At 38.4% G+C, this 26,703-nt stretch overlaps 4 protein-coding genes and 1 long non-coding RNA gene across 8 annotated transcripts; 4 read left to right on the forward strand and 1 right to left on the reverse strand.

The window, feature by feature from the left end:
* The first annotated feature begins 199 nt into the window (after positions 1-199).
* LOC143010602 (Fc receptor-like protein 5) lies at positions 200-2,606 on the forward strand. The gene is made up of 5 exons (XM_076162974.1): positions 200-260; positions 391-657; positions 787-881; positions 1,993-2,158; positions 2,437-2,606. The coding sequence occupies exons 1-5, from the start codon at positions 200-202 to the stop codon at positions 2,604-2,606; spliced, it is 759 nt and encodes a 252-aa protein (XP_076019089.1).
* Positions 2,607-4,004: 1,398 nt separating this feature from the next.
* LOC143010692 (butyrophilin subfamily 3 member A2-like) lies at positions 4,005-7,369 on the reverse strand. 2 transcript variants are annotated; one of them, XM_076163180.1, is made up of 6 exons: positions 7,336-7,369; positions 6,855-6,951; positions 6,434-6,772; positions 5,746-6,033; positions 5,560-5,673; positions 4,005-5,155 (listed from the first exon to the last, which is right to left on the reverse strand). In XM_076163180.1, the coding sequence occupies exons 2-6, from the start codon at positions 6,940-6,942 to the stop codon at positions 4,632-4,634; spliced, it is 1,353 nt and encodes a 450-aa protein (XP_076019295.1). In that variant the 5' UTR covers positions 6,943-6,951; positions 7,336-7,369; the 3' UTR covers positions 4,005-4,631. The 2 variants fall into 2 exon arrangements, with proteins under 2 accessions (XP_076019295.1, XP_076019296.1); XM_076163181.1 differs by lacking the exon at positions 7,336-7,369 and having other exon boundaries at positions 6,434-6,695; positions 6,855-6,943.
* Positions 7,370-9,944: 2,575 nt separating this feature from the next.
* LOC143010693 (low affinity immunoglobulin gamma Fc region receptor III-B-like) lies at positions 9,945-15,902 on the forward strand. Its single transcript, XM_076163182.1, has 10 exons — positions 9,945-9,988; positions 10,584-10,640; positions 11,233-11,493; positions 11,885-12,148; positions 12,256-12,396; positions 12,783-12,857; positions 13,703-13,756; positions 14,632-14,683; positions 14,994-15,693; positions 15,841-15,902. The coding sequence occupies exons 1-9, from the start codon at positions 9,958-9,960 to the stop codon at positions 15,019-15,021; spliced, it is 963 nt and encodes a 320-aa protein (XP_076019297.1). The 5' UTR covers positions 9,945-9,957; the 3' UTR covers positions 15,022-15,693; positions 15,841-15,902.
* A 963-nt stretch (positions 15,903-16,865) lies between these two features.
* On the forward strand, positions 16,866-22,220 carry LOC143010629 (low affinity immunoglobulin gamma Fc region receptor III-A-like). 3 transcript variants are annotated; one of them, XM_076163023.1, is made up of 10 exons: positions 16,868-16,909; positions 17,281-17,355; positions 17,496-17,552; positions 18,151-18,411; positions 18,803-19,066; positions 19,174-19,314; positions 19,702-19,776; positions 20,630-20,683; positions 21,559-21,625; positions 21,962-22,220. In XM_076163023.1, the coding sequence occupies exons 2-10, from the start codon at positions 17,313-17,315 to the stop codon at positions 21,987-21,989; spliced, it is 990 nt and encodes a 329-aa protein (XP_076019138.1). In that variant the 5' UTR covers positions 16,868-16,909; positions 17,281-17,312; the 3' UTR covers positions 21,990-22,220. The 3 variants fall into 3 exon arrangements, with proteins under 3 accessions (XP_076019139.1, XP_076019138.1, XP_076019137.1); XM_076163022.1 differs by having other exon boundaries at positions 16,873-16,909; positions 17,241-17,355; XM_076163024.1 differs by lacking the exon at positions 17,281-17,355 and having other exon boundaries at positions 16,866-16,909.
* Positions 22,221-22,426: 206 nt separating this feature from the next.
* LOC143010756 (uncharacterized) lies at positions 22,427-23,239 on the forward strand. The gene is made up of 2 exons (XR_012964850.1): positions 22,427-22,670; positions 22,818-23,239. It is a non-coding gene; the product is annotated as an uncharacterized LOC143010756 (long non-coding RNA).
* The last annotated feature ends 3,464 nt before the right edge of the window (positions 23,240-26,703 follow it).

A 26,703-nucleotide genomic window follows, 5' to 3' on the forward strand; every position in this document is an offset into this window, starting at 1 on the left:
AATGATGATAATAATAGTAATAACAATAATAATAATAACAATAATAATTTTAATGACAATAACCATTATTATTATTATTAATATTATTATTATTATTGTTATTCCTGTTGTCAGTGTTATTATTATTATTCCTGTTGTTGGTGTTATTATTATTATTACTATTATTATTATTATTATTATCATTCCTGTTTCCCCAGTCATGAAGATATTCCTGCTGCTCATTGTGAAAGTTCTGTTACGTTCTCACACTTGTGCAGAAGGTAAGTTGCTTTCTGCCGTACTGATGGTTCCAGTGTGTTGTTGTAATTTCGTATTTTATTTAACAATGGAGAATAATGGGCTGAATAATGTTGCGTGTGTTTCTCTTCACTCTTCACGTTGTTGTCTCAGATGCAGTGTTTGGTCGTATCATACCGTCCAGACTGCAGCTCTTTGAATGTGAGTCCGTCTCTTTCACCTGTGAGGACTTTGATGACTCTGCAAAATTCCGAGTGTTGAGGAAGACCAGCAGCAAGGTCTCCACATGTGCCTCTAACTGGGGGATGACAAAAGATTCCTCATGCATCATTAAACATGCCTATCAAGAAGACAGTGGAGAGTACTGGTGTGAGGCTCAAGACCAGAGAAGTAGCAACACTGTCTCCATCTCTGTCACTGGTAGGTTTACACACAGCTCTGTGATGATCATTACAGCTGTGTCATGTGTCGCTGCCTTGATGTTGACTGTGGTGATGTGACGATGAGAGATTACTGTATTTTTTTCTGTGCCTAAAGCTAAAATCTCAGAAAACACGATTTGCTCGGCTGGCTCGGTGATCCTAGAGAGTCCAACTCCTCCTGTGATGGAGGGAGATGATGTGACTCTGCACTGCAGAAGCAAAATAATCTCCAATTTGATTTCCGACTTCTACAAAAACTGCCTCCTCGTTGGAACGGGATACAGCGGAACGTTTACCATCCAGAATGTCTCCAGATTTGATGAGGGACTTTACAAGTGCAGCGTCTCTGGTCATGGAGAGTCACAGAACCACCACCTGGTTGTGTCAGGTGAGGTATGATGATGTTTCAAAGCAAAAATGCAATCATCATTGCAAATTATAAGACAACTATTTAATAACATCAGAAGTAGATTTTACAAAGAAATTAAGTACCAATAAGTTACAAACTAGACGCATTTTAAAATATCAGTGAAAGAATCAATAAATACATTCATAAAAAAAAATGATAATCCTCATCTTATTAAACATTTTTTTCCATTGTGTTTTTTTCTTTTGACACACATCTCTGCACGCATTGTTTTTTATAAATAGCAGACATGACATTCCAGGGAAAATTACTCAGTTCAGCCACTTTTAGTGATGGATGAGTGTTGGGAATGGCATGTTAATGCATGTTAGAGGTCACAGACTTATGAAGGAAACAGAACTACATCTTATGCAAAAAGCTCTTGGCGTTCACAAGCATTGACCATAGAGGGCAGCTGTTTATAAAAATGGCAAATAGGTTTCTTAAAGACAAAGACACACATTGCAGCTACGTAAAAGTGTGTTGTTCTCACATATATCTCTAAAAATACTGCAGGTTGTCAATTTTTAGTGCTATATGAGCAGGTGTTGTGAAGTCTACCCCTATTCGCTTATATTTATTTATATTCATTTATGTTTATATTCGGTAGTTACAGAAAAGAAAATTCATAATGATTTATTTGGGTATGTCTATGAGTGTCATCACCCCGCTGTGACAGTTGCATTTTACACAAAACTATGGGAGTTGTTGTATTTGTCATTACTAACAACTACCATCAGATGCAGAATGAAGGATTATCACTTTAATGTAGCCTAACATCAGTTTAAAAGGGGGATTACAAATTGCTGAATTCAAACAGAGTGACAGTTTAATTTGTGATTTGCCAAAGCAGGTTTGGTTATCTTGGAGAGTCCAGTTCTCCCTTTGATGGTGGGAGATGATGTCATTCTGCGTTGTATAAGCAACAGGAAGTCCTCCAACTTCATAGCTGATTTCTACAAAGACGACCTTATCGGGAGCAGCTCCACAGGAGAGATGATGATCCACAACATCTCTAAATCTGATGAAGGACTGTACAAATGCAGGATCTCTGGAGCTGGAGAATCAGCCAAACGCTACCTTGCTGTCTCAGGTGAGGCACGTTTGCTTCAAAGCAGCAATAATTAACTTTTTACTCAGCAAAACTTCACACAGCTCTTAAGTTTGAGACATGTTGAAGGTTGTTTTCTGTCGTCCATATGGCACAATGACCTACACTCTTATACATTCTTCAAAGGGAAAAAAGTTCTGTCAACTAACTTTTTCGTGATATTTTGGGGGTCATATGATGGACAACTTGAGCTCTCATTGGCTGTTGGCTGTAGATTGAGCTATTACTGGTGTGAACGTTCTCAATGTTTGTCTTTATAGAGCGTCACAAAGACTCTGATGTTCGCTCCGATCAGGTCAACGTTCTGCTCTTCTTCCTCATTAAGATCGTGACCATCAGTCTACCTGCGACTCTGCTGGTGTTTGTGTTGAGGCGTGCCTTTGGAAAACAAGCAAGTAAACATGACGACACTCTCACGTCCACAGAATAGTTTGTTTCGGATTTGAAGTGCATCAGGTCAAGTTTTCCCTTATTGGTACATTTCCACCCGAAAAATGTGTTCGCAAGCTAATGTCATGGAATTCAGTGAGCACATCCCTGTTCCTTAGAGGATGAACCAATAGAACCCTCTCGGATGTTACTTTCAGGCCAAACAACAGATTTGGTCATTTAATTTCAGTCCAAATCTAAGTGTTTATCCAGGTTGAATTACTTCCTGTTTCTCCTCGATGTCACTGGTCCACCGATCATTTTATTATCATCTATAAACAACAAAAGTTTTGGAACACTTTGTTTGATCCATTTCTTCTACTTCTTAATCTTCATCGTGAGGGTTATTTTGATATGTGATGTTCTGATTGAAGCTGTCATCAGGTCCAGACCGATTAAGAAGCTGTGTCACCTGGACCATCGTGTGCGTTTTGCTCAGATACATGGTAGTTCTACATGTTTTAACACGCTTCCACAGACAACGTTGTCCTGCTCTCATACATTCACTTTATTTTGAACAACCTTTAAGTTTCTCTGTCTTATTTTTATCTCTCACTCTTCTCAAAAATGTTTCTTCTAAGTATTTTCTTAGTAAGGGGGAGGTTTGTGGATTTGTCGTCTGTTTCATCGATAAATATAACTTCTGTGTTTGTGTTCTTGTGTTGTGTATTTGTGTATTTGAGATAAGCTGCTGCATGAAACAAAGATGCTTCACAGAAACCACATTCACATTTTATTTCAGAACACACGTGTGTGTGTGTGTGTGTGTGTGTGTGTGTGTGTGTGTGTGTGTGTCTGTGTGTCTGTGTGTGTGTGTGGGTCTGTGTGTGTGTGCGTGTTCATGTGCGTGTGTGTGTGTTTAACACAGACTAAAGGTGGAGAGTGTATTTGACCTCAAACGCCCCTGCAGAACAACCACAGCATCTCCAGATCTCTGCCACTGACACAAAGACAAACCATGTTGGTGTTGTTGTGAATACAGACAATTGTACATCTGTAAAGATTGAAGTTTGACATTGTATGTGGTTTAAAAATTGAGTATTAATTAACTACTTCATTTCTTGTTCAGGGTTGATTCATGATTCCAAAGTGATTCTGTCTTAGTTTCACTTTGAATCGTGTCACAGGTTTATTCAGATCGACCTGTGGACTTTCCGCTGTTTTGTGGCTTGATAAATAGTCTCCATGGCGACAGAGGTTGGCTCCCTGTTTTATTTTATTGACAGAAACATTTCACTGCACCACAGAAATGAACCAGCCGCTGCAGTCACCATGACAGACTGGGACACATCAAGATCAAATGCAGATTTTTACCATATCACAGACAAAAAGCAACAACCAAAAATATAACAATGACAATATAAACAAATTAACAAGCTACATCAAAATTCTATAGTACTATGTTATGCAATGAAACTTTAATGTTATATTCTTCTCTATGAATGGTACATTGAACAGTAATAGTGTAGTTGTACTGTAGTAGTAGTTTTTTCTTTAGGTTTATCTTACTTCATGTTATTACTATCCACTTTATTACAGTGTGTCAGTGTACTATACTGGAGAAACAATAGAATGCTAGAGCATAGCACAGTAACAGTACTGTGGCCCTATAGTGTCCAGTATTACTGTAGTGCTATACTTATGACACTGGAATAGTACAGTAATAGTACTACAGTAAATAACTTTATTATGTTAATAAACATATAGTTCTACGCAATGCCGTCATACTGTACCACAGTATAATAGTACTAGTTAACGCAATTGTTTAATCTGACTTAATTCTGTTTTTTATATTACATTTTTGATTCGAGGATTGATTTGGATAGATTTTTTTTTTGGTTTAGTTTGATTCCTCCACTCTCAGTGAGGCCAAAGAATATTTACACTGACGCATTTTTTACATTTTGACTATTTAACCTAGGTGTATATAGGAGAAAGCTGAGCGTAACATAACACAGATCTGTTGGTAAATAACATGTGAATAACCAAACTCTCATCTCTGCATTTCTCTCCCTCAGCTTTACATTCACTGCTTGTTGTTCTCTAATTCTTTGTCCCTCTCTGTTATTTCACCAATCACTTGATCAGTCTTCACCATTAAATCCTCTATTATGCCTTCCAGATTAAAATCATCATTCAGTTTTTTCTCCAGTTCATTTCTGGATTGTAACATGATTTCTTTGAGGCTCTCATATGCCTTTGCTCGGTTGGCTGTCTTGTCTCCTCCCTTCTCTTTTATTTCCTTGTCCTGTACCTTTGTCTTATTCTCATCTAGCAGTTTCTGCATCTCAGCCCTGTGAATCATTAGTTTCTCTGTCAGGTTCTTCAGTTCCTTCTTCTGTTCCGGCAACATATCAACCAGTTTTTTCTCTGCACTCTCTGTCCTACCTGTCATATCATGTAACTGCTTAGTAACATTTGCTTGTTCTGTTTTCAAATCCTTGTTTTCTTGCTCTAAACGTTTTTTTTCTAGCTCCACATCCTTGTTTTTCTGTATTTCCTTAATGAGCTGATCCTTCTCTCCTTCTCTCCCGTCAGTCCCCTTGGGTTCTGTGCACAAACACAGTTAAGTTAAGGAAGAAAGGTAAGTTTTACATGAGTTTCACAAAGGGAAATGTGGCGCAGAACAACACAGAGACATGATAAAGACTCAAAGAAATATGACAATGACGTTTTGTTCATAAAGTCAATAAATTGTAAGCAAAAAGCTTGAAATCTTATAATGAGAAATTTTGACTATTTCCGGAAAAAAGTTTAAATGTTAAGAGGATAAAGTTGCAATATTTTGTAATAAAAGTCACAAGATACGGGAACATTTATTAACGTTTTTTGGGGGGGAAATCACAATATTTCTGGAATCACAAAAATAAAGTTGGAATATTTCAAGAAAAAAAACATAATGTTAAATGAGATCAACTGACTGTAGTGAGAACTTACAGAAATCTGTGACTTACTGGTTTGTCTGTATTTCCACACAACAAAGCAAACAGTGAGAATGAACAGGAGGTACACGATCGCAACAATGGCGTTGCTACCAACAGGCCGACACGAAACCATGAAGAAATCATCTGAAATGATCAAACACAGAATGGAACCACAGTACACGAGACCTCAGCTGCTTGAGGGTAACAGTTTCTGACCTTGAATGAGAATCTGTGTCTCTCTGGTCTGGTTGGTTTTGTTCTCTTGTAGTTTACAGGTGAATGTGTTGGCGTGTTTGTTGATCACAGTCACTGTGCTTCTGACAGTACAGAGACCATCAGGACCTCTGAGCGTCTCTGTAGGTCCAGCAGAGACGATGTTTCCCTCAGCGTCCAGCCAAAGCACCTCAGGCTCTGGATACCAGCCTGCAGATTTACACTCTAACATCACTGCACCACTGGTGAGGTCGATGCCCATTAAAGTGATGACAGGCGGAGACGCTGCAGCTACAGATGAGAGAAAGATGAGACATCTGGACTTCTTTACAAGAAAAAAATCCCAAATTACAAATAAAGGCATTCAGCTGCTGATCTTAATTTTGCTGAAGTGTCAAGTCTCCTCTGTATTCTGGTATTGCAGTGATTCTTGTAACATTTTGACTTTTTTCTCAAACATTTGCAATTTTACTCACATAATATTTCATAACATTTTTATTTATTTTTTCAAAACATTTCACTTTAGCCTTCAAATATCCATATGGGTCGACAACTGACTTGGTAAAATATCATGAAATATTGACCAAAATGCTCCAAGCTGCAAAACACCTACTTCTTTGACCCACTTGGACTTAATTGCTATTTAAAAAAAAACATTTCATCCTATTGAGTACATCAGGTGTGTACTTACCTACGACAAGCTCGATGTTAGTTTGCGTGTCTAACTTTGGAACAAAGCATCGGTATTTGCCCTCATCAGACAGTGTGACGTTGGACAGTCTCAGTGAAATGTTTCCTTGTTTCAGTTCGTCGATGGACACTGAGGTTCTCCCCTTGTATGATGGATGCTTATCCAACAAAATCTCCTGACGGTTGAACCACACAAACACAAATCTTGGCGTCAGGTCAGGTCTCGCCCACTCCAGTGTCATGGAAACGGCATCCATGACAGGCTGCAGGTGACAGGGCAAAATGACATCATCACCCAGCATGGCTACTATTTTCTGTGGACCGATCACCTGAGGCTGACCTGAGGAACACAGGTTTCTTTATTCCATTTGTTTATATTTCTATACTGATTTCTCACATGGGTGTGATTGTGCCTCATTTACCTCCACAAGAGTGTGTTTGGACAAGTAGGATCAGAGTGGCACATACGGCTCGGAGCACAGATGTGAAGCTCGCTCTGCTCTGAGGCATCCTGCAGGTCTGACAAGTCAAATACATCAAAGGTTCAAGGTTCATACCAGAGATAAAAATGAACAAACACAATTTACACAATAAACACATTTGCGAACGAAGGAGTGTTTTTTTCTCATCTTACCTGTAATGACGTCATTTTCTAAATGCAACTACTTTCTCTATTTTTACTCAAGTATGTCTTCAAAGTACTTTATCCACCACTGCTGTCGGCTTTCATGTCCACTTTCTGCACAGTGAACTATGTCTGCCTGTTTCATAGATTTCTCACACATTATATATGAAAGTGGATATCAGAGGAGCTCTTCCTCCGCGTTTGCCAAATAGAAATCATTTCATACAAAAATAATCTTGTTTAAACAATTTAAAAAGTCTTTTTCAAAGGCCACCTACCTTGTGTGTGTGTCGCAGCTCAGCACAGCTTAAAGTAAATCACAGGGTCAAAGTCCCCACATAAAGAGATCTGTGAGTCTGATTAGCAACACGCCCACACTGTGAGATTTGCTTTTGTCTGCCATCTTACCCACAGTCACACCACAAGGCTGAACACAAACAAACACAATTAACACGCATTATAACATTTACATTTGAAATGTTTAACTCAAATTTCAAAGACGGTTTTTGCACTCGCTTGAGAAGACTTTGGGGCGAGTCGATACAGAAGTGACATAAACAGACTTGGCGCCTAAGTGTTTACACAGATAAAGAAGCACGTCCTGTTCTGTGCGGACGGAAGAGGAGATTTTTTTTACTTAAAGACAGAGAAAAAAGTTAGAGAGACAGAAATATTAAAATAACAAATGATTTATTCAAGAATATTCTTTTTTTTTATTTACTTGTAGAAACTTTTAGAAAATGAAACACAAACTAATAAGGGTAGAAACATTTCTTGGTGGAGTTAATGAAGCTGAAACTCCAAAGAGACTAAATACAGAAACAATTTGTAGTTCATAACTTTCTTTAGTATTTTGGTTAACAACAATCAAGATTGTCCCGTAATTGCTCATTGTTATGTTAAACGTGTTCTTCAAAAAAAAAAATATATATATTTGTGTGTGTGTGTGTGTGTGTGTGTGTGTGTGTGTGTGTGTGTGTGTGTGTGTGTGTGTGTGTGTGTGCGTGCGTGGACGTGCATGAGTGCTTGCATGTATGCATGTGAGTGTGAGCCAAAAAACAGAAATTACAATATAAGCTAAGATAACAGTGATCAGAACAAGTAACAACTCAGCGAATTTGCAACCTTTGATTCTTCCATTTTGGGTTCCAAAGTTACTGACTAAATGTAAGCATCAGGTCGCTTCCTGTCTCATTTTGTACGCAAGTAGTGAGGTCACATGACCAACATGTTTGTTTATAGATGTCTGATTCCTTCATGAACACAGCAAACTATATCAAAAAACAAAAATAAAACTTTTGTCTCGCTTGTTCAAAACATGCTATGGGACAAAAATGATACAGAAGAACATTTTGGAGAAGTAAATCAAAATGGTGGAAAATCCAGTGATGTACAAATGGGTGTGGTACGCTTTTTACAACGAAATGTTATGGAGTCTTGGATGGATTCTCAAGCTTAGTCTTGTTCTCTTCCACCTGCCGCTCTCTCTCCTCCAGTTCACGTGAGACGTGATCTCTATCTCCTATGAAATGCATCACTGCGTACATATTGCATATGACAGTGATGTGCTACTTACGCTTGCATATGCACACACAGCCAGCCACCAAGCCAGCAACGACTACACACACGCCAACAATCAAATAAATCTCACCAGCTGAAATGATAAAGCACACAGCAGCACCTGTAAGACACTTTCTACAAGTTAACGCAATTAATTCATTTGTGTGAAGTTGCTGGTAGTTACTTCCTACAAGAATGTTTTGTTTTCTTGTTACAGTCTGGCCCGATAGTGGCGCTGTAATAATCACATTTACATTTTGGCCTACAGCATTTGAACCATTAATTTAAATCGTTGTTTTTCCTGGATTCCTCGGGGCTTTCGACATCGACCCATACAGTATAGGTTCATTTCCACCCAACTAGATTTCCCACCATTTTGTTTTTTGGGTCAACTGTCACAAAATTTGAAACAATATTGAGAAAAAAAGGTTGCAATGCCAGGATTCTGAAAAAATAAATAAAACACCACAAATTAGTGATAGCTCAACTCGAAACTCTGAAGACAATGAAATGCTACGAACTTTATATACGATTGTTTATATCATTGTTTAAATCGCATGTAAAGGAGTATAGGAACTCACACATATGTCACTGAGATAACCAGTTAAAACTAAGAATCTGTTGCTTTCAGTAAAGAACACGTACCTGCTGCGTGTGTGTGTGTGTGATTGTCGGCTCACCTCAGTGAAAATGAAAGCTCTGATTAAGAGTCCAAAGTCCTCAAATAAAATAGTTTACTATCAGATCATTATCATTATTTGATTCTCTTAATGTTTAACTGAGACGCTCTGAATTTCCTGTCAGGATTTACACACTGTTGATATTTAATAACTAAACTAAACTAAACTAAACTAGTATTGGTGTGTTATGTTGCTCATGTTTAAATTAACTTCCTATGCATTTGTCTTTGAAGCTGTTGAAGCAGAATATACACTGCAACAATAAACACTGTTGTGTCACCGTGGCAACTAAGGTCAGGGATGTTTTACTGATTTACTGCCTGCAGAGGGCAGCACCTGAGCCACGGTGAGAATATGTGTGTGTGTGTGTGTGTGTGTGTGTGTGTGAGTGTGTGTGTGTGTGTGTGTGTGTGTGTGTGTGTGTGTGTGTGTGTGTGTGGGTGGGTGGGTGGGTGCGTGTGCGGGTTTCCCTTATTCTGCTTCTCTTAGACTCCACCCACTGCTGATGGCCTGAACTTGATTGAAAAATTTGTAGAAGTACAACTCAAATAACTGACATCTACTCCACAAAAAGGCAGCACAGGAAGAGGAAGAGGAAGAGGAGGTCTGATCTGCTTTATATTTAAATCACCCAGCATGTTCAGTCAGCAGCCAGACAGCATGGAGGTCACAGCTCGCTGCATCGCCCTGTGTGAGTACAATTATTACAATTATTAGAGATTTCAATGCCATGGCCGAGTGTTAGGGCCAGAACAAAGACAGAATATTTAGCGGAAAAGTCTAAATGTTATGAGAATAAAGATTTAATGTAGCCTCCTGAGAATTCAAAGAAAACGCTTAAGTGGTTTTGATGTAGCGAATACTAATCTTAGCTTTAGTAAAATACTTTATAGTACTTTAAGCAATTCAATTACTCTGCTCTCTCTTGTTTGCTCAAACACAATTCTCAAATTTATTTCCCTAACATTGTATGTTGGCCCCAATACTTTTGGCAGTAAATAGCAGTAAAACATTTACAAATTTAAATTAAGGTTGCAGAGATCCTGTTGGTTAATTACCTGATTTTAAAAGGAAACCAAGAATGTGGAACACCAGCTATCTGGATGAATTCAATTGTAGTGATGTTTTTGCTCTCAGGTTTAAAAGGGAAGTTTCAAATCATTCCAAAGCCTTTTTCTCACAACACTTACTATCCAATCATCCACAAAGAGACAAATGATGTCCATAAAGTGGATTTCATCAGTCTTGCATATATAATAGTTTCATCTCTTCTTTTGTCTCTCCAGTGGCAAATGTGTTGCTGCTGCTGGTTGTTCATCGCTGTTACTGTTCACAAAAAAAAGGTGAGCAGCAGTTTGGTCATCAGATCTCAGGCCATTGATTTATTCATTTGTCATAAAACATACAGTCTATTCACATTTATACCTTAATGACAAAGGAGTGATTGAGAAATTACAATCTCAGAGATAAATTCAAAAGTATATTTTCCATATGTCAAATGCCACGTGTACCAGTTTATTTTTATTTCTTTAGTATTTGTTCTTATTGAAGAAAATGTATTAGAAGACAGTGCTCATACTGTTATAGTACATTTTAGAGATCATTCTTTATGACGAAAGGGGGGGGGGACAGAGAGAGATAAAGAGAAAGAAAGAAGGTTGTATTATTAGTATTATTGTTGTTTTTTAACTTTGTCGTAGACCCCGGGGATAAAAAAAACAAACATGTACCAGTTTAACATAAAAGCAGTCCCAGTGTTTTGTGCAGCCAGTGTACAATAATAGTTGCATTGCATTATGCCACATTACAGAAAGGATTTTTGACTATATATTGAACCAATTATCAGCGACTTTGTTTCCATTTCATTGTATCGTGACTGTGCATCTTTTTCAAATATTTTAAATATCTCTGTCTTTCTCTGTGTGTCTGTCACAGATGAAGCTTTTCCTCGTATTATTCCAAACAGACTCCAGTTCTTTCAATATGACAATTTCACTATAGTTTGTGACATTGATGGATTGACTGAATGGAGAGCAACCAGGAAGGTCGAGGAAAACGCTGCATCAGACACTAGTGGCTGTTGGGTGTCTGCAGGATCCTGCACGGTTGACACAGCCTTTAAAAGAGACAGTGGAGAATACTGGTGTGAGACTGAACACGGAGAGAGAAGCAACGCACTTAACGTCAGTGTTACTGGTATGTCCCACACATTTTGGCATTTGAGAAATTATTTAGTAACTAATCAACATTTAAACCCCATTTTGTGAACTTTGGTAGAGATGTAGGCGTGATCCAGGGAAGAAACCATTATATGTCCACATAAGAGCCGGTTTGTGTCAAACTATGTTTTCTTCCATTTTGGTGTCTGGAGCCACAGAGTTTAAATTAACCTTGACAGCGTAACATAACGTATATACTGTATGATCACAGGTCCTCTTTCCTTCATGCAAATGTCACACCACCACCCCAGCAGGAGTCTGAGAAAATTTGAAATCTTTGGAAATTGTGTGTTGCTGATGATGCAAACAAAATGATATTAATGAAATCATGTGTAACTAAAAACCATGTTATGTCATGTTTTGCTGAGTTGGTGATGTGATCCTGGAGATATCCCCTCTTCCTGTGATGGAAGGAGACAATGTGACTTTGAGATGTAGAAAAAAAAAACCTTCTGAGCACATAGCAGAGTACTATAAAGATGGAATACCCAAGGAGACCGGCTATGAAGGAGAGATGACCATTGAGAGTGTTTCCAAGTCTGATGAAGGGCCATACAAGTGTAACATCCCAGGTGTTGGAGAATCACCCGAGAGCTGGCTGACTGTCAGAAAAAACAATGCATCAGGACAAAGTAGGTGTTTAGTTTGTTTAAAACTCAGGTCTTGCTCTTTTAACTCAAGTCTTGCTCAGATAGTGTGCTTCCATATGATGCGTCAATCATAAAGCGTCTATTGTTAGTCATCCTCCCAGGCCCTCATGAAGACACTCCAGCAGCTCCTGAAGGATCGTCTTCTCTTTTCATGCTGCTGCCGATCATTGGCAGTTTGTTGGTGGTTCTACTGCTACTGATGATGGGACGAGTTCGCTTGAAATCCAGAGGTACAGGACAAATTAAAAGAACAGATACACTGTAAATTGCTTCTTTTAGTTGGCTGTGTCTCTGGAACACAATACAAACCTGACCTGACCTCTGTTTCCTTGGTTCCTGTTGTACTTTCAACGGCAGGTTTCTTTTCCTCAAACACACCAACATCAGGCACAGAGCCAAACGAGGACCACCAGTTACATTATAATCATTGAGAGAAGAAAGGGACACAAAACTGAAAAAAGATTAAACACCTCCTCATGTATAGCCTCTCTATTTATCAAATAGATAAGATTAGATTACACTTTATCTATATAACCACTTTTATTGAAATAGCTACAGTATGTATAACACATTGTGTCCATTGTTTTATATTAAATACAAGGTTTTTATTTTACAGTTTCTGCAGATGCTAGTGTAGCTGATCCACACCAGGACACATATGCTGTTGTGAGAAAAGACCGGAAGAAGGAAGGTAGAGTACTTTAACACTACTTCTTATTGTTTTATGATACACGTCTGCGTGCAACATCTTGTTTGAGCTGGTGGACAAGTTTAGAAGTGAATTCTATCCTCACACTTTAAGGAACAAATATTGTCTGTGCATTTATACAAATAAGCCCTTGTGGGAAAGTGTGTGAACGGTCACCTCTATATGTTTCTGCTTGCAACAGCAGCTATGAGCTATAATTATCACTCTGGGCCAACAAGCACAAAACCATTCACACACACTAAATGCTATATTGTTAGAAGGTTAGATGTACAGCTATTTGTATTGTCTTATAGTGCGTTTATTTTCAGACTCTGCTTATAATTCGAGCATCTCAGTGAGTCAGACGTGACAGGAAACCATAGACGGAAAAAGCTGCTTGGCTGCAAAGCAACTTTTGTATTGATATATTTATATAGCCTTCTGTGTATCGCACAGCATCTAGTGAAGCTTGATAGTGAAACACATATACTTTTTTTATAATTTTTTCTTGCGCCCACTTACTTTTGTTTATATATCAGAGAACCAGAGAATCAATACACTTAAATGCTTGAATACAATACGTTTACTGTTAACAGATATATCTAAAAGTAGATTCAGAACCTTATTTATTCATAATGTGTAGAAAGTAATGATCTACACCTTAAAAACTGGCAACTATGTGTCTGTAACAAACATTTTGTTAGGAGTCATCTGTATAACAACAGATTAAAGAGTAACATCTAGCGTACATACCTCATCTACCTACCCGGTACTTATGTGTAAGAAATAATTTTCTCCATCAAGGACATCAAGGATAACAGAAAATGTTTGTTTGCTTGTCATTCTAGCTTCTTTGGAGGCCTGTGTTTACTCTCAGGTCAGAAAACCCACACAGACCAGAGGTACTTTAATATACTATATATATGTTTATCCTTCACTTGACTTTTACTTGCTTTGTGTTAATTAGCCTTCAACAGACCCTGAAGACAATGTGTGAAGTTATTTTTATGAAACTATGTTTGCAATTATCTTCACAGTTTCAAAGTGCCCATTCTGTGTAGATTCATAATCTGGATTTTAGAATGAGCCTGATTTTCACGTTTAAAGGAACATTGTTCTGTTGAATGAGGTACAATTTGAAATCGTGATTTATGAATGAAACAGGATTTATATGTGCAACTATATCTGTGGGTAATGTGTTATAACAAAAAACAAAATAGGACCTATAATTGAGCCCTGAGGTACTTCACATGCAGAAATGGTTTTCCACAACAGATATCCTGGGAATAGTTTAATATTATCAATGCCGCTGTTCTGTCAGAATTTGACCCTGGTTTTGTGATAAAGGACAGAAAAAAGAAACAATTCTACCTACATGTTTCTTTCAAAACATTCTGCATATTGGATGATTAGCAGTGGCATTAAGTAGGTTTCCAAACATTTATGCATACTTGATTAACTTAAACTGAGGGAAGACACCAGGATTGTCAAAGAATGTTTGAGGCAATCGCTATCATCGAAATATTACACACATTACTCTAACTGTAACTGCAAACTTATATGCTTGTTGTTGGTTGGTGGTGAAAAAATGACATACATTTTATTACTATGGATCAGATTGAAGCAAACAAACTGAGTGTGATCAAAGCCAAACTTGACTAATAGCTTCTGATTTATTACTTTGATGCTTTTTATGTTGTATTTTAACCAAAAATATGATGATGAGAAGGACCAGTTCTCACAAACATGCAGTGTAACTGTTTTTTTTTGTTTCCAGTTCCCTCTACGAGTATCGATCAACATGTAACAGACGGGCATGTGCTCTATAGGTAAGGCGGATAATTAAACTGTATCCCAGTGTAACGGTAAGGATTTGCTGGTTCAGCAGTTATAAAGACATCTCACTGTCGTTTTAAGTAAACACTGAATTTACAGAAAATAAATTGATTTCCTTTTTCGATGGGGTTTTTTAAATACGATTTTGACCAGTTCTAATCAAACTGAATAAGTCCATTACATTCACTAACACCTAGTCCAAACAATGCCTCACAACTTTTTTTGTAATATATCGGCATGGACAGTTTCTGACATTTATTTTGCTGTCTTTAACTATTTAAGTATATATTTTGTCTCATACAGGTCAAGGAAAGCGGAGGAACTTCACTGAAGGAGAGAGGAGCTCTACCAAACATCAAACATCTGACACGGGACCACTATGACCCCAAGCCCTCACGTGGATTCATAAATGATCATTAATTCATATAATGTGCAGATGTGGATAACAAGTGTTACATTAAACATATTTATACATAGTACACATTTACACACACTTGTAGTTTATAAACTCAAGTTTCAGTTCTAAACCTGCTTTTGTTATGTAAATAAAATAAATACAGTAACCACAAATCTATTTATATCTCGTTCTTTTTAGGAAAATAAACTCTATATGCAAAGTGTGATGTGTAACATTTACAGTGAAACATTTACAGAATTTGATTTGCATTCAAATACGGTACTCAACCCTCAATGCTTCATTCAGTGCTTTTCAATATTGCGTCTTTAAACCAAATACAAAACAAATCATCTTACTGAAATACAAAATCCATCTCACTGCATCTCTAGTCATGCTTAATGTTTTTGTTTGTTTGGTTTTCATCACATCCAGACTTTTCCAGCAGAGTAAAATCACAAAATATTTCAGTTCTTTTAAAAAAAACGGTTTTGGTGTCAGTTCCTCATAGAGTTTTGTTTTGTTTTCACAGTGCGTCCCTGATTGCAGGCTGCTGATTAGCTGATGAGCTCCAGCTGTGAAGTTATACCCCTCACCAACGTTTAAAAGGTGATATATATATATATATATATATATATACCCCTGTGTTACGTATGGTGTCTACGTATTATTTATGTATGTAGGCCTATTCTTGTTTGTTTCTGTTATGTGGTGTTTTTGTCTCCCTCTTTTGGTCTGCGTCTCCTATTTTCTCAGATGTACTTCCTGGTTCCAGTCATCACCACTCGCCTGTTCCATATCATCAATCAACTATCCCCACACCATATATACAGCCCCTTTGTCTTTTGTTCCACTCTTTGGTTTGGTATGGTATGGTTGTTGAGCTCCTACCGTTTGGATTATTTTGCTAACTCTTTTGTGTTGCATGCACGCACGGACAAGTGAGGACAGGAAGATACCCTGCGGTCTACATCTTGCATCATGTAGGTTTACCTGTTGTTAGAAACCTTAGGTTAGAGTGAGCACCACCCACTGTATTTTTGGGTGCTTAGCACCTGCTAGGGGGGGTGGGGTATTGTTTTCTGTTGTATTTTTATTTGGTGTCACTAACAGTCCTCCTTGATCCCTGTGTTGCTTTTTGTTAAAATAAACATTATTTAATTGACATTCTTTCTTGGTGTTGTATTCCTGCACCCTCACCTAAGTCTGTTGCCTTATGTTGCGCCCTTCCCCTCTGAGTCACTACGGGGACGTAACACCTGTGTTACATGTGTCCTTCGTCGGATCGTTGCTAATGTTACGTTGTGTGCTCGTCTTACCTGCGTGCTTCTGTTCCCTGCTGTTGGTGATATTACATTATCAAAGATTGCTATAAAAATAAATGGTAATAAAGGGAACCAAGATAGCATATAATTGACCTAAACCTTAAAGATTCACCATAAGTCTTAATTATCAATTAACACTGTCTAATTAATTTAATTAATCAATAAAATGGGATTAATTTAATGATTAGTTTTGCACTCGAAATCAGGCTAGAAGGGTGAGACTTGACGTTGCTTAGAGGCTGATAAGCATACAGACATTCAGAGCAAACAATTTCAGACAGTACTTGTGAAAATATGAAAGGATTTATTAACTCAATAATAATTAAGGTCATTACCATCAAATTTGTAGAAGTACAACTCAAATACCTGACATCTACTCCACAAAAAGGCAGCACAGGAAGAGGAAGAGGAAGGTCTGATCTGCTTTATATTTAAATCACCCAGCATGTTCAGTCAGCAGCCAGACAGCATGGAGGTCACAGCTCGCTGCATCGCCCTGTGTGAGTACCATTATTAGACATTTCAATGCCATGGCCGAGTGTTAGGGCCAGAACAAAGACAGAATATTTAGCGGAAAAGTCTAAATGTTATGAGAATAAAGATTTAATGTAGCCTCCTGAGAATTCAAAGAAAACGCTTAAGTGGTTTTGATGTAGTGAATACTAATCTTAGCTTTAGTAAAATACTTTATAGTAGTTAAAGCAATTCAATTACTCTGCTCTCTCTTGTTTGCTCAAACACAATTCTCAAATTTATTTTCCTAACATTGTATGTTGGCCCCAATACTTTTGGCAGTAAATAGCAGTAAAACAATTACAAATTGAAATTAAGGTTGCAGAGATCCTGTTGGTTAATTACCTGATTTTAAAAGGAGACCAAGAATGTGGAACACCAGCTATCTGGATGAATTCAATTGTAGTGATGTTTTTGCTCTCAGGTTTAATAGGTAAGTTTCAAATCATTCCAAAGCCTTTTTCTCACAACACTTACTATCCAATCATCCACAAAGAGACAAATGATGTCCATAAAGTGGATTTCATCAGTCTTGCATATATAATAGTTTCATCTCTTCTTTTGTCTCTCCAGTGGCAAATGTGTTGCTGCTGCTGGTTGTTCATCGCTGTTACTGTTCACAAAAAAAAGGTGAGCAGCAGTTTGGTCATCAGATCTCAGGCTATGACCATTGACTTATTCATTTGTCATAGAACATACAGTCTATTCACATTTATACCTTAATGACAAAGGAGTGATTGAGAAATTACAATCTCAGAGATAAATTCAAAAGTATATTTTCCATATGTCAAATGCCACGTGTACCAGTTTATTTTTATTTCTTTAGTATTTGTTGTTATTGAAGAAAATGTATTAGAAGACAGTGCTCATACAGTTATAGTACATTTTAGAGATCATTCTTTATGACGAAAGGGGGGGGGGACAGAGAGAGATAAAGAGAAAGAAAGAAGGTTGTATTATTAGTATTATTGTTGTTTTTTAACTTTGTCGTAGACCCCGGGGATAAAAAAAACAAACATGTACCAGTTTAACATAAAAGCAGTCCCAGTGTTTTGTGCAGCCAGTGTACAATAATAGTTGCATTGCATTATGCCACATTACAGAAAGGATTTTTGACTATATATTGAACCAATTATCAGCGACTTTGTTTCCATTTCATTGTATCGTGACTGTGCATCTTTTTCAAATATTTTAAATATCTCTGTCTTTCTCTGTGTGTGTGTCACAGATGAAGCTTTTCCTCGTATTATTCCAAACAGACTCCAGTTCTTTCTATATGACAATTTCACTATAGTTTGTGACATTGATGGATTGACTGAATGGAGAGCAACCAGGAAGGTCAAGGAAAACGCTGCATCAGACACTAGTGGCTGTTGGGTGTCTGCAGGATCCTGCACGGTTTACACAGCCTTTAAAAGAGACAGTGGAGAATACTGGTGTGAGACTGAACACGGAGAGAGAAGCAACGCACTCAACGTCAGTGTTACTGGTATGTCCCACACATTTTGGCATTTGAAAAATTATTTAGTAACTAATCAACATTTAAACCCCATTTTGTGAACTTTGGTAGAGATGTGGGCGTGATCCAGGGAAGAAACCATTATATGTCCACATAAGAGCCGGTTTGTGTCAAACTATGTTTTCTTCCATTTTGGTGTCTGGAGCCACAGAGTTTAAATTAACCCTGACAGCGTAACATAACGTATATACTGTATGATCACAGGTCCTCTTTCCTTCATGCAAATGTCACACCACCACCCCAGCAGGAGTCTGAGAAAATTCGAAATCTTTGGAAATTGTGTATTGCTGATGATGCAAACAAAATGATATTAATGAAATCATGTGTAACTAAAAACCATGTTATGTCATGTTTTGCTGAGTTGGTGATGTGATCCTGGAGATTCCCCCTCTTCCTGTGATGGAAGGAGACAATGTGACTTTGAGATGTAGAAAAAAAAAACCTTCTGAGCACATAGCAGAGTTCTATAAAGATGGAATACACAAGGAAATCGGCTATAAAGGAGAGATGACCATTGAGAGTGTTTCCAAGTCTGATGAAGGGCCATACAAGTGTAACATCTCAGGTGTTGGAGAATCACCCGAGAGCTGGCTGACTGTCAGAAAAAACAATGCATCAGGACAAAGTAGGTGTTTAGTTTGTTTAAAACTCAGGTCTTGCTCTTTTAACTCAAGTCTTGCTCAGATAGTGTGCTTCCATATGATGCGTCAATCATAAAGCGTCTATTGTTAGTCATCCTCCCAGGCCCTCATGAAGACACTCCAGCAGCTCCTGAAGGATCGTCTTCTCTTTTCATGCTGCTGCCGATCATTGGCAGTTTGTTGGTGGTTCTACTGCTGCTGATGATGGGACGAGTTTGCTTGAAATCCAGAGGTACAGGACAAATTAAAAGAACAGATACACTGTAAATTGCTTCTTTTAGTTGGCTGTGTCTCTGGAACACAATACAAACCTGGCCTGACCTCTGTTTCCTTGGTTCCTGTTGTACTTTCAACGGCAGGTTTCTTTTCCTCAAACACACCAACATCAGGCACAGAGCCAAACGAGGACCACCAGTTACATTATAATTATTGAGAGAAGAAAGGGACACAAAACTGAAAAAAAGATTAAACACCTCCTCATGTATAGCCTCTCTATTTATCAAATAGATAAGATTAGATTACACTTTATCTATATAACCACTTTTATTGAAATAGCTACAGTATGTATAACACATTGTGTCCATTGTTTTATATTAAATACAAGGTTTTTATTTTACAGTTTCTGCAGATGCTAGTGTAGCTGATCCACACCAGGACACATATGCTGTTGTGAGAAAAGACCGGAAGAAGGAAGGTAGAGTACTTTAACACTACTTCTAGTACTTCTTATTGTTTTATGATACACGTCGGCATGCAACATCTTGTTTGAGCTGGTGGACAAGTTTAGAAGTGAATTCTATCCTCACACTTTAAGGAACAAATATTGTCTGTGCATTTATACAAATAAGCCCTTGTGGGAAAGTGTGTGAACGGTCACCTCTATATGTTTCTGCTTGCAACAGCAGCTATGAGCTATAATTATCACTCTGGGCCAACAAGCACAAAACCATTCACACACACTAAATGCTATATTGATAGAAGGTTAGATGTACAGCTATTTGATTTGTCTTATAGTGCGTTTATTTTCAGACTCTGCTTATAATTCGAGCATCTCAGTGAGTCAGACGTGACAGGAAACCATAGACGGAAAAAGCTGCTTGGCTGCAAAGCAACTTTTGTATTGATATATTTATATAGCCTTCTGTGTATCGCACAGCATCTAGTGAAGCTTGATAGTGAAACACATATACTTTTTTTATAATTTTTTCTTGCGCCCACTTACTTTTGTTTATATATCAGAGAACCAGAGAATCAATACACTTAAATGCTTGAATACAATACGTTTACTGTTAACAGATATATCTAAAAGTACATTCAGAACCTTATTTATTCATAATGTGTAGAAAGTAATGATCTACACCTTAAAAACTGGCAACTATGTGTCTGTTACAAACATTTTGTTAGGCGTCATCATAACAACAGATTAAAGAGTAACATCTAGCGTACATACCTCATCTACCTACCTGGTACTTATGTGTAAGAAATAATTTTCTTCATCAAGGACATCAAGGATAACAGAAAATGTTTGTGTTTGCTTGTCATTCTAGCTTCTTTGGAGCCCTGTGTTTACTCTCAGGTCAGAAAACCCACACAGACCAGAGGTACTTTAATATACTGTATATATGTTTATCCTTCACTTGACTTTTACTTTCTTTGTGTTAATTAGCCTTCAACAGACCCTGAAGACAATGTGTGAAGTTATTTTTATGAAACTATGTTTGCAATTATCTTCACAGTTTCAAAGTGCCCATTCTGTGTAGATTCATAATCTGGTTTTTAGAATGAGCCTGATTTTCACGTTTAAAGGAACATTGTTCTGTTGAATGAGGTACAATTTGAAATCATGATTTATGAATGAAACAGGATTAATATGTGCAACTGTATCTGTGGGTAATGTGTTTTAACAAATAACAAAATACGACCTATAATTGAGCCCTGAGGTACTTCACATGCAGAAATGGTTTTCCACAACAGATATCCTGGGAATAGTTTAATATTATCAATGCCGCTGTTCTGTCAGAATTTGACCCTGGTTTTGTGATAAAGGACAGAAAAAAGAAACAATTCTACCTACATGTTTCTTTCAAAACATTCTGCATATTGGATGATTAGCAGTGGCATTAAGTAGGTTTCCAAACATTTATGCATACTTGATTAACTTAAACTGAGGGAAGACACCAGGATTGTCAAAGAATGTTTGAGGCAATCGCTATCATCGAAATATTACACACATTACTCTAACTGTAACTGCAAACTTATATGCTTGTTGTTGGTTGGTGGTGAAAAAATGACATACATTTTATTACTATGGATCAGATTGAAGCAAACAAACTGAGTGTGATCAAAGCCAAACTTGACTAATAGCTTCTGATTTATTACTTTGATGGTTTTTATGTTGTATTTTAACCAAAAATATGATGATGAGAAGGACCAGTTCTCACAAACATGCAGTGTAACTGTTTTTTTTTGTTTCCAGTTCCCTCTACGAGTATCGATCAACATGTAACAGACGGGGATGTGCTCTATACTGCAGTTGGTTTTAGGTAAGGCGGATAATTAAACTGTCTTCTCTTAGGTAAGAGGATCCCAGTGTAACGGTAAGGATTTGCTGGTTCAGCAGTTATAAAGACATCTCACTGTCGTTTGAAGTAAACACACAAACACTGAATTTACAGAAAATAAATTGATTTCCTTTTTCGATGGGGTTTTTTAAATACGATTTTGACCAGTTCTAATCAAACTGAATAAGTCCATTACATTCACTAACACCTAGTCCAAACAATGCCTCACAACTTTTTTTGTAATATATCGGCATGGACAGTTTCTGACATTTATTTTGCTGTCTTTAACTATTTAAGTATATATTTTGTCTCATACAGGTCAGGGAAAGCGGAGGAACTTCACTGAAGGAGAGAGGAGCTCTACCAAACATCAAACATCTGACACGGGACCACTATGACCCCAAGCCCTCACGTGGATTCATAAATGATCATTAATTCATATAATGTGCAGATGTGGATAACAAGTGTTACATTAAACATATTTATACATAGTACACATTTACACACACTTGTAGTTTATAAACTCAAGTTTCAGTTCTAAACCTGCTTTTGTTATGTAAATAAAATAAATACAGTAACCACAAATCTATTTATATCTCGTTCTTTTTAGGAAAATAAACTCTATGTGCAAAGTGTGATGTGTAACATTTACAGTGAAACATTTACAGAATTTGATTTGCATTCAAATACGGTACTCAACCCTCAATGCTTCATTCAGTGCTTTTCAATATTGCGTCTTAAACCAAATACAAAACAAATCTACACTGGAATACATACTGAAATACAAAATCCATCTCACTGCATCTCTAGTCACGCTTAATGTTTTTGTTTGTTTGGTTTTCATCACATCCAGACTTTTCCAGCAGAGTAAAATCACAAAATATTTCAGTTATTTAAAAAAAAACGGTTTTGGTGTCAGTTCCTCATAGAGTTTTGTTTTGTTTTCACAGTACGTCCCTGATTGCAGGCTGCTGATTAGCTGATGAGCTCCAGCTGTGAAGTTATACTCCTCACCAACGTTTAAAAGGTGATATATATATATATATATATATATATACCCCTGTGTTACGTATGGTGTCTACGAATTATTTATGTATGTAGGCCTATTCTTGTTTGGTTCTGTTATGTGGTGTTTTTGTCTCCCTCTTTTGGTCTGCGTCTCCTATTTTCTCAGATGTACTTCCTGGTTCCAGTCATCACCACTCGCCTGTTCCATATCCTCAATCAACTATCCCCACACCATGTATACAGCCCCTTTGTCTTCAGTTCCCTCTCTTGTTCCACTCTTTGGTTTGGTATGGTATGGTTGTTGAGCTCCTACCGTTTGGATTATTTTGCTAACTCTTTTGTGTTGCACGCACGGACAAGTGAGGACAGGAAGATACCCTGGGGTCTACATCTTGCATCACGTAGGTTTACCTGTTGTTAGAAACCTTAGGTTAGAGTGAGCACCACCCACTGTATTTTTGGGTGCTTAGCACCTGCTAGGGGGGGTGGGGTATTGTTTTCTGTTGTATTTTTATTTGGTGCCACTAACAGTCCTCCTTGATCCCTGTGTTGCTTTTTGTTAAAATAAACATTATTTAATTGACATTCTTTCTTGGTGTTGTATTCCTGCACCCTCACCTAAGTCTGTTGCCTTATGTTGCGCCCTTCCCCTCTGAGTCACTACGGGGACGTAACACCTGTGTTACATGTGTCCTTCGTCGGATCGTTGCTAACCACTTTCCAAGTCTGACGAAGGGCCCTACAAGTGTAACATCTCAGGTGGTGGAGAATCACCCGAGAGCTGGCTGTCAGAAATAACAATGCTTTAGAACAAAGTAAGATGTTTGTTTAAAACTCAGATCTTGCTCTTTTAACTCAAGTCTTGTTCAGAATAATACAAGGAAAAGCTTCATCTGTGACAGACACACAGAGAAAGACAGAGATATTTAAGGTATTTGAAAAAGAGGCACAGTCATGATAGAACAAAATGTTTGGTCCAATATATAGCAAGTGCTTCCATATGATGCATCAATCATAAATTGTCTATTTTTATGTCATCTTTCCAGGCCCTCATCATGTTTGTGGTGGAAATTTCCATTCTTAGTTGTAGACAATTGAGAAGACTCAGAAATACACAGACAAATCAGTTTATTCCTTTATACTGCAGTGGGTCAGTTCTGGTTGCTAGACAGAAAAGACGACGATACAATAGAGATATTACTTCTTATACGGGCAAGAGAGAACAAGGGTGATTGGATGGTTCCAAGGTGTCAGAGGCGCCTCTGTGTCTCTCCACTAGGTCACAGAAACGAGATAGACAGGTGCCTGTCCGGCCCCGAGGCCAATGAACACAGCAACATGCACAAATGAAAGCCTAAACATCTCCAAGTTTATCTGCTAAAGGCGTAGGCGACGCAGACGCACATCATATTTTATATAATTATACTGTAGAGTTTGAATCTTTGGGATGCTTAGTTAAACACATTGAACACATAAAATGCTACATACAATGCTACATACACACAGATGTTATGTTGTGTTATTTTTCCACAACATTGAGAACCCAAAGAAAAACAGGCTCAGGCTCTTTGGTTTTACATCAAAGAAACAGAAAACTTTTAATTTTGTTGGCAGTGAAAAGTTACTGATCTAATAAATCACAGAGAATACTCTCATACATACATGTAGCACTATACCTGTATTTTTGCTCTTTTTTATTTATTTATTTATTTTATGTATTATTTATTTGTACATTTGCTCAGGGACTTAAGTCAGAACACAACAAAGCTCATATTTTCAGATTATGTTGTTTTATCTTGCCCAGGCTCTGGTCCCTTGCTGTGTGAGGACGAGACCCCTTTCCTCCTGTGTTGATATGAGATGTTTTCACCTAGTATATGTGTTACACAACAACAATACAATATACTTAGCACCTGATGTGATAATCAGTGATCTAAGGAAGACATCATAGACCACATATGTCAAACTCAAGGCCCGCGGGCCAGATCCGGCCCGCAAATGAATTATCTATGGCCCCCGGGATGATATTTAATTACTATTAGAACCGGCCCGCGGCTGCCCGCTGGTGTTTTGCACGCACCAGCGTAACACTACATTCCCCACAATGCACCGCGAGCGAAAGCCCGCGAACACACTGCAGCATTATTCAGCGCTTCATCATTCATCAGCAATCAAAACAGTTGCAGGTACCCCTCTGCACAAAAATGGCTAAACGAAAGGTGGACGCTGAGAACAGGGGGTTTCAAGAAAGGTGGGAGGCAGAATACATGTTCACGGAGGTAAAAGGCAAACCCGTGTGTCTTCTGTGTGGAGAAAGTGTCGCTGTAATGAAAGAATATAATCTAAGAAGGCACTATGAAACGTCTCAGAAACACAAAGACAAAGACAAATACAAGAATATGGACACAGAACAAAAACTACAGAAGGTAGAAGAATTAAAAAGAGGTCTCAAGTCCCGGCAGGCTCTGTTCACAACAGCCAAATCACAAAGCGAGGCTGCGGTCAAGGCCAGTTTTATTGTGGCAGAAGACGTCGCAAAATCAGCCCGGCCATTTACCGAGGGAGAGTTTATGAAAAACTGTATGCTTAAAGTTTGTGACGCCGTGTGCCCGGACAAAAGGCAACTATTTTTAAACGTGAGCCTGAGCAGAAACACCATTGCTGAACGTGTAGACCAGCTTTCCGCCAATCTAAAACAACAGCTTGTGGGAAAGGGAAAAGATTTCATCGCATATTCCCTTGCTGTGGATGAGAGCACAGACACATCTGACATTGCCCAGCTGTCGATTTTCATCCGCGCCGTGGACTCCAGCCTGTGCATAACTGAAGAGTTTTTGGGATTACGTCCAATGCATGGCACAACTACAGGACAAGATCTGTATGAAGAGGTATCCAGATGTGTAAATGAAATGGGGCTGCGTTGGGATAAACTTGTGGGACTGACTACGGAGCACCCGCGATGTGCGGGCACAAGAGTGGATTGGTGGCAAGGATCCGTGAGAGGATGCGGGAGGAAAACGTCACCGGTGAGCTGACAGCTTATCACTGCATAATACACCAGGAGTCGTTGTGTGGCAAAGCATTGAAAATGGAAGATGTAATGAGCACCATAACACGAGCAGTTAACTTCATTAGAGCCAGAGGTTTAAATCACCGCCAGTTCAAGGCATTTCTGGGCGAGTTAAATACAGAGTATGGTGACTTGCCTTATCACACAGAGGTGCGATGGCTAAGCCAGGGAAAGGTGCTGAAAAGGTGTTTCGAGCTGCGTGAGGAGATCTGTCAGTTCATGGAAAGCAAAGGGAAAGACACTACAGCGCTCCGAGATGAGAAGTTCCAGTGTGAAGTGGCGTTTCTGTGCGACATCACGAGCCATCTTAATGTAATGAACCTGCAGCTGCAGGGACGGGGGCGCATCATCTCTGACATGTACAGTACAGTGAGGGCGTTTAAACTCAAGCTGAGTCTGTGGGAGACGCAGATGCGGAAAGAAAACTTGAGCCACTTTCCGAGCTGCCAGACCATGAAAGAGAAGCTCTCAACCGCTGTTTTCCCGAGTGCACAGTTTGCTGATAAACTCAGCGTACTTGCCGCCGACTTCCGACGCCGATTTGCTGACTTTGAAGCCCAAAAAAGCAGGTTTGAACTGCTCAGCAATCCTTTTGCAGTTGACATGGAAAGCGTACCACCAAACCTACAAATGGAGTTGATTGAGCTCCAGTGTGATGACGCACTGAAGGAAAAATATGAGAGAGTGGGCGCTGCTGAGTTTGCATGTTTCATCCCCGACACAATGCCCCAGCTGCGCATCCAAGCGGCTCAGACGCTCTCTATGTTTGGCAGCACATACCTGTGTGAACAACTGTTCTCTTTGATGAAGCTTAACAAAACATCACATAGGAGCCGGCTTACTGATGAACACCTTCATTCAATCCTGAGGATTTCCTCAACTCAGAGCCTGACCCCAAACATTGATGAAATTGTACAAAAGATGAAACACCACCAAGTTTCAGGCTCAGCCTCAGACAAGTGAGCATCACAGAGCGTTAACG

Source organism: Genypterus blacodes, unplaced genomic scaffold (assembly GCF_046128005.1).
Source record: "Genypterus blacodes isolate CSIRO-AG114 ecotype Tasmania unplaced genomic scaffold, CSIRO-AGI_Gbla_v1 ptg000129l_1, whole genome shotgun sequence".
NCBI classification, from domain to species: domain Eukaryota; kingdom Metazoa; phylum Chordata; class Actinopteri; order Ophidiiformes; family Ophidiidae; genus Genypterus; species Genypterus blacodes.

Coding starts and splice junctions, on each gene's coding strand:
- LOC143010693 (XM_076163182.1), top strand. CDS start 9,958: ATGGAGGTCACAGCTCGCTGCATCGCCCTGT. Junction 10,641..11,232: donor TTACTGTTCACAAAAAAAAG/GTGAGCAGCAGT, acceptor TGTCTGTCACAG/ATGAAGCTTTTCCTCGTATT. Junction 12,149..12,255: donor AAACAATGCATCAGGACAAA/GTAGGTGTTTAG, acceptor GTCTATTGTTAG/TCATCCTCCCAGGCCCTCAT.
- LOC143010629 (XM_076163023.1), top strand. CDS start 17,313: ATGAATTCAATTGTAGTGATGTTTTTGCTCTCAGGTTTAATAG. Junction 17,356..17,495: donor TTTGCTCTCAGGTTTAATAG/GTAAGTTTCAAA, acceptor TTGTCTCTCCAG/TGGCAAATGTGTTGCTGCTG. Junction 20,684..21,558: donor AAAACCCACACAGACCAGAG/GTACTTTAATAT, acceptor TTTTGTTTCCAG/TTCCCTCTACGAGTATCGAT.
- LOC143010692 (XM_076163180.1), bottom strand. CDS start 6,942: ATGCCTCAGAGCAGAGCGAGCTTCACATCTGTGCTCCGAGCCGTATGT. Junction 5,674..5,745: donor GACACAGATTCTCATTCAAG/GTCAGAAACTGT, acceptor TGATCATTTCAG/ATGATTTCTTCATGGTTTCG. Junction 5,156..5,559: donor GTGGAAATACAGACAAACCA/GTAAGTCACAGA, acceptor GTTTGTGCACAG/AACCCAAGGGGACTGACGGG.
- LOC143010602 (XM_076162974.1), top strand. CDS start 200: ATGAAGATATTCCTGCTGCTCATTGTGAAAGTTCTGTTACGTTCTCAC. Junction 261..390: donor TTCTCACACTTGTGCAGAAG/GTAAGTTGCTTT, acceptor TTGTTGTCTCAG/ATGCAGTGTTTGGTCGTATC. Junction 2,159..2,436: donor ACGCTACCTTGCTGTCTCAG/GTGAGGCACGTT, acceptor TTGTCTTTATAG/AGCGTCACAAAGACTCTGAT.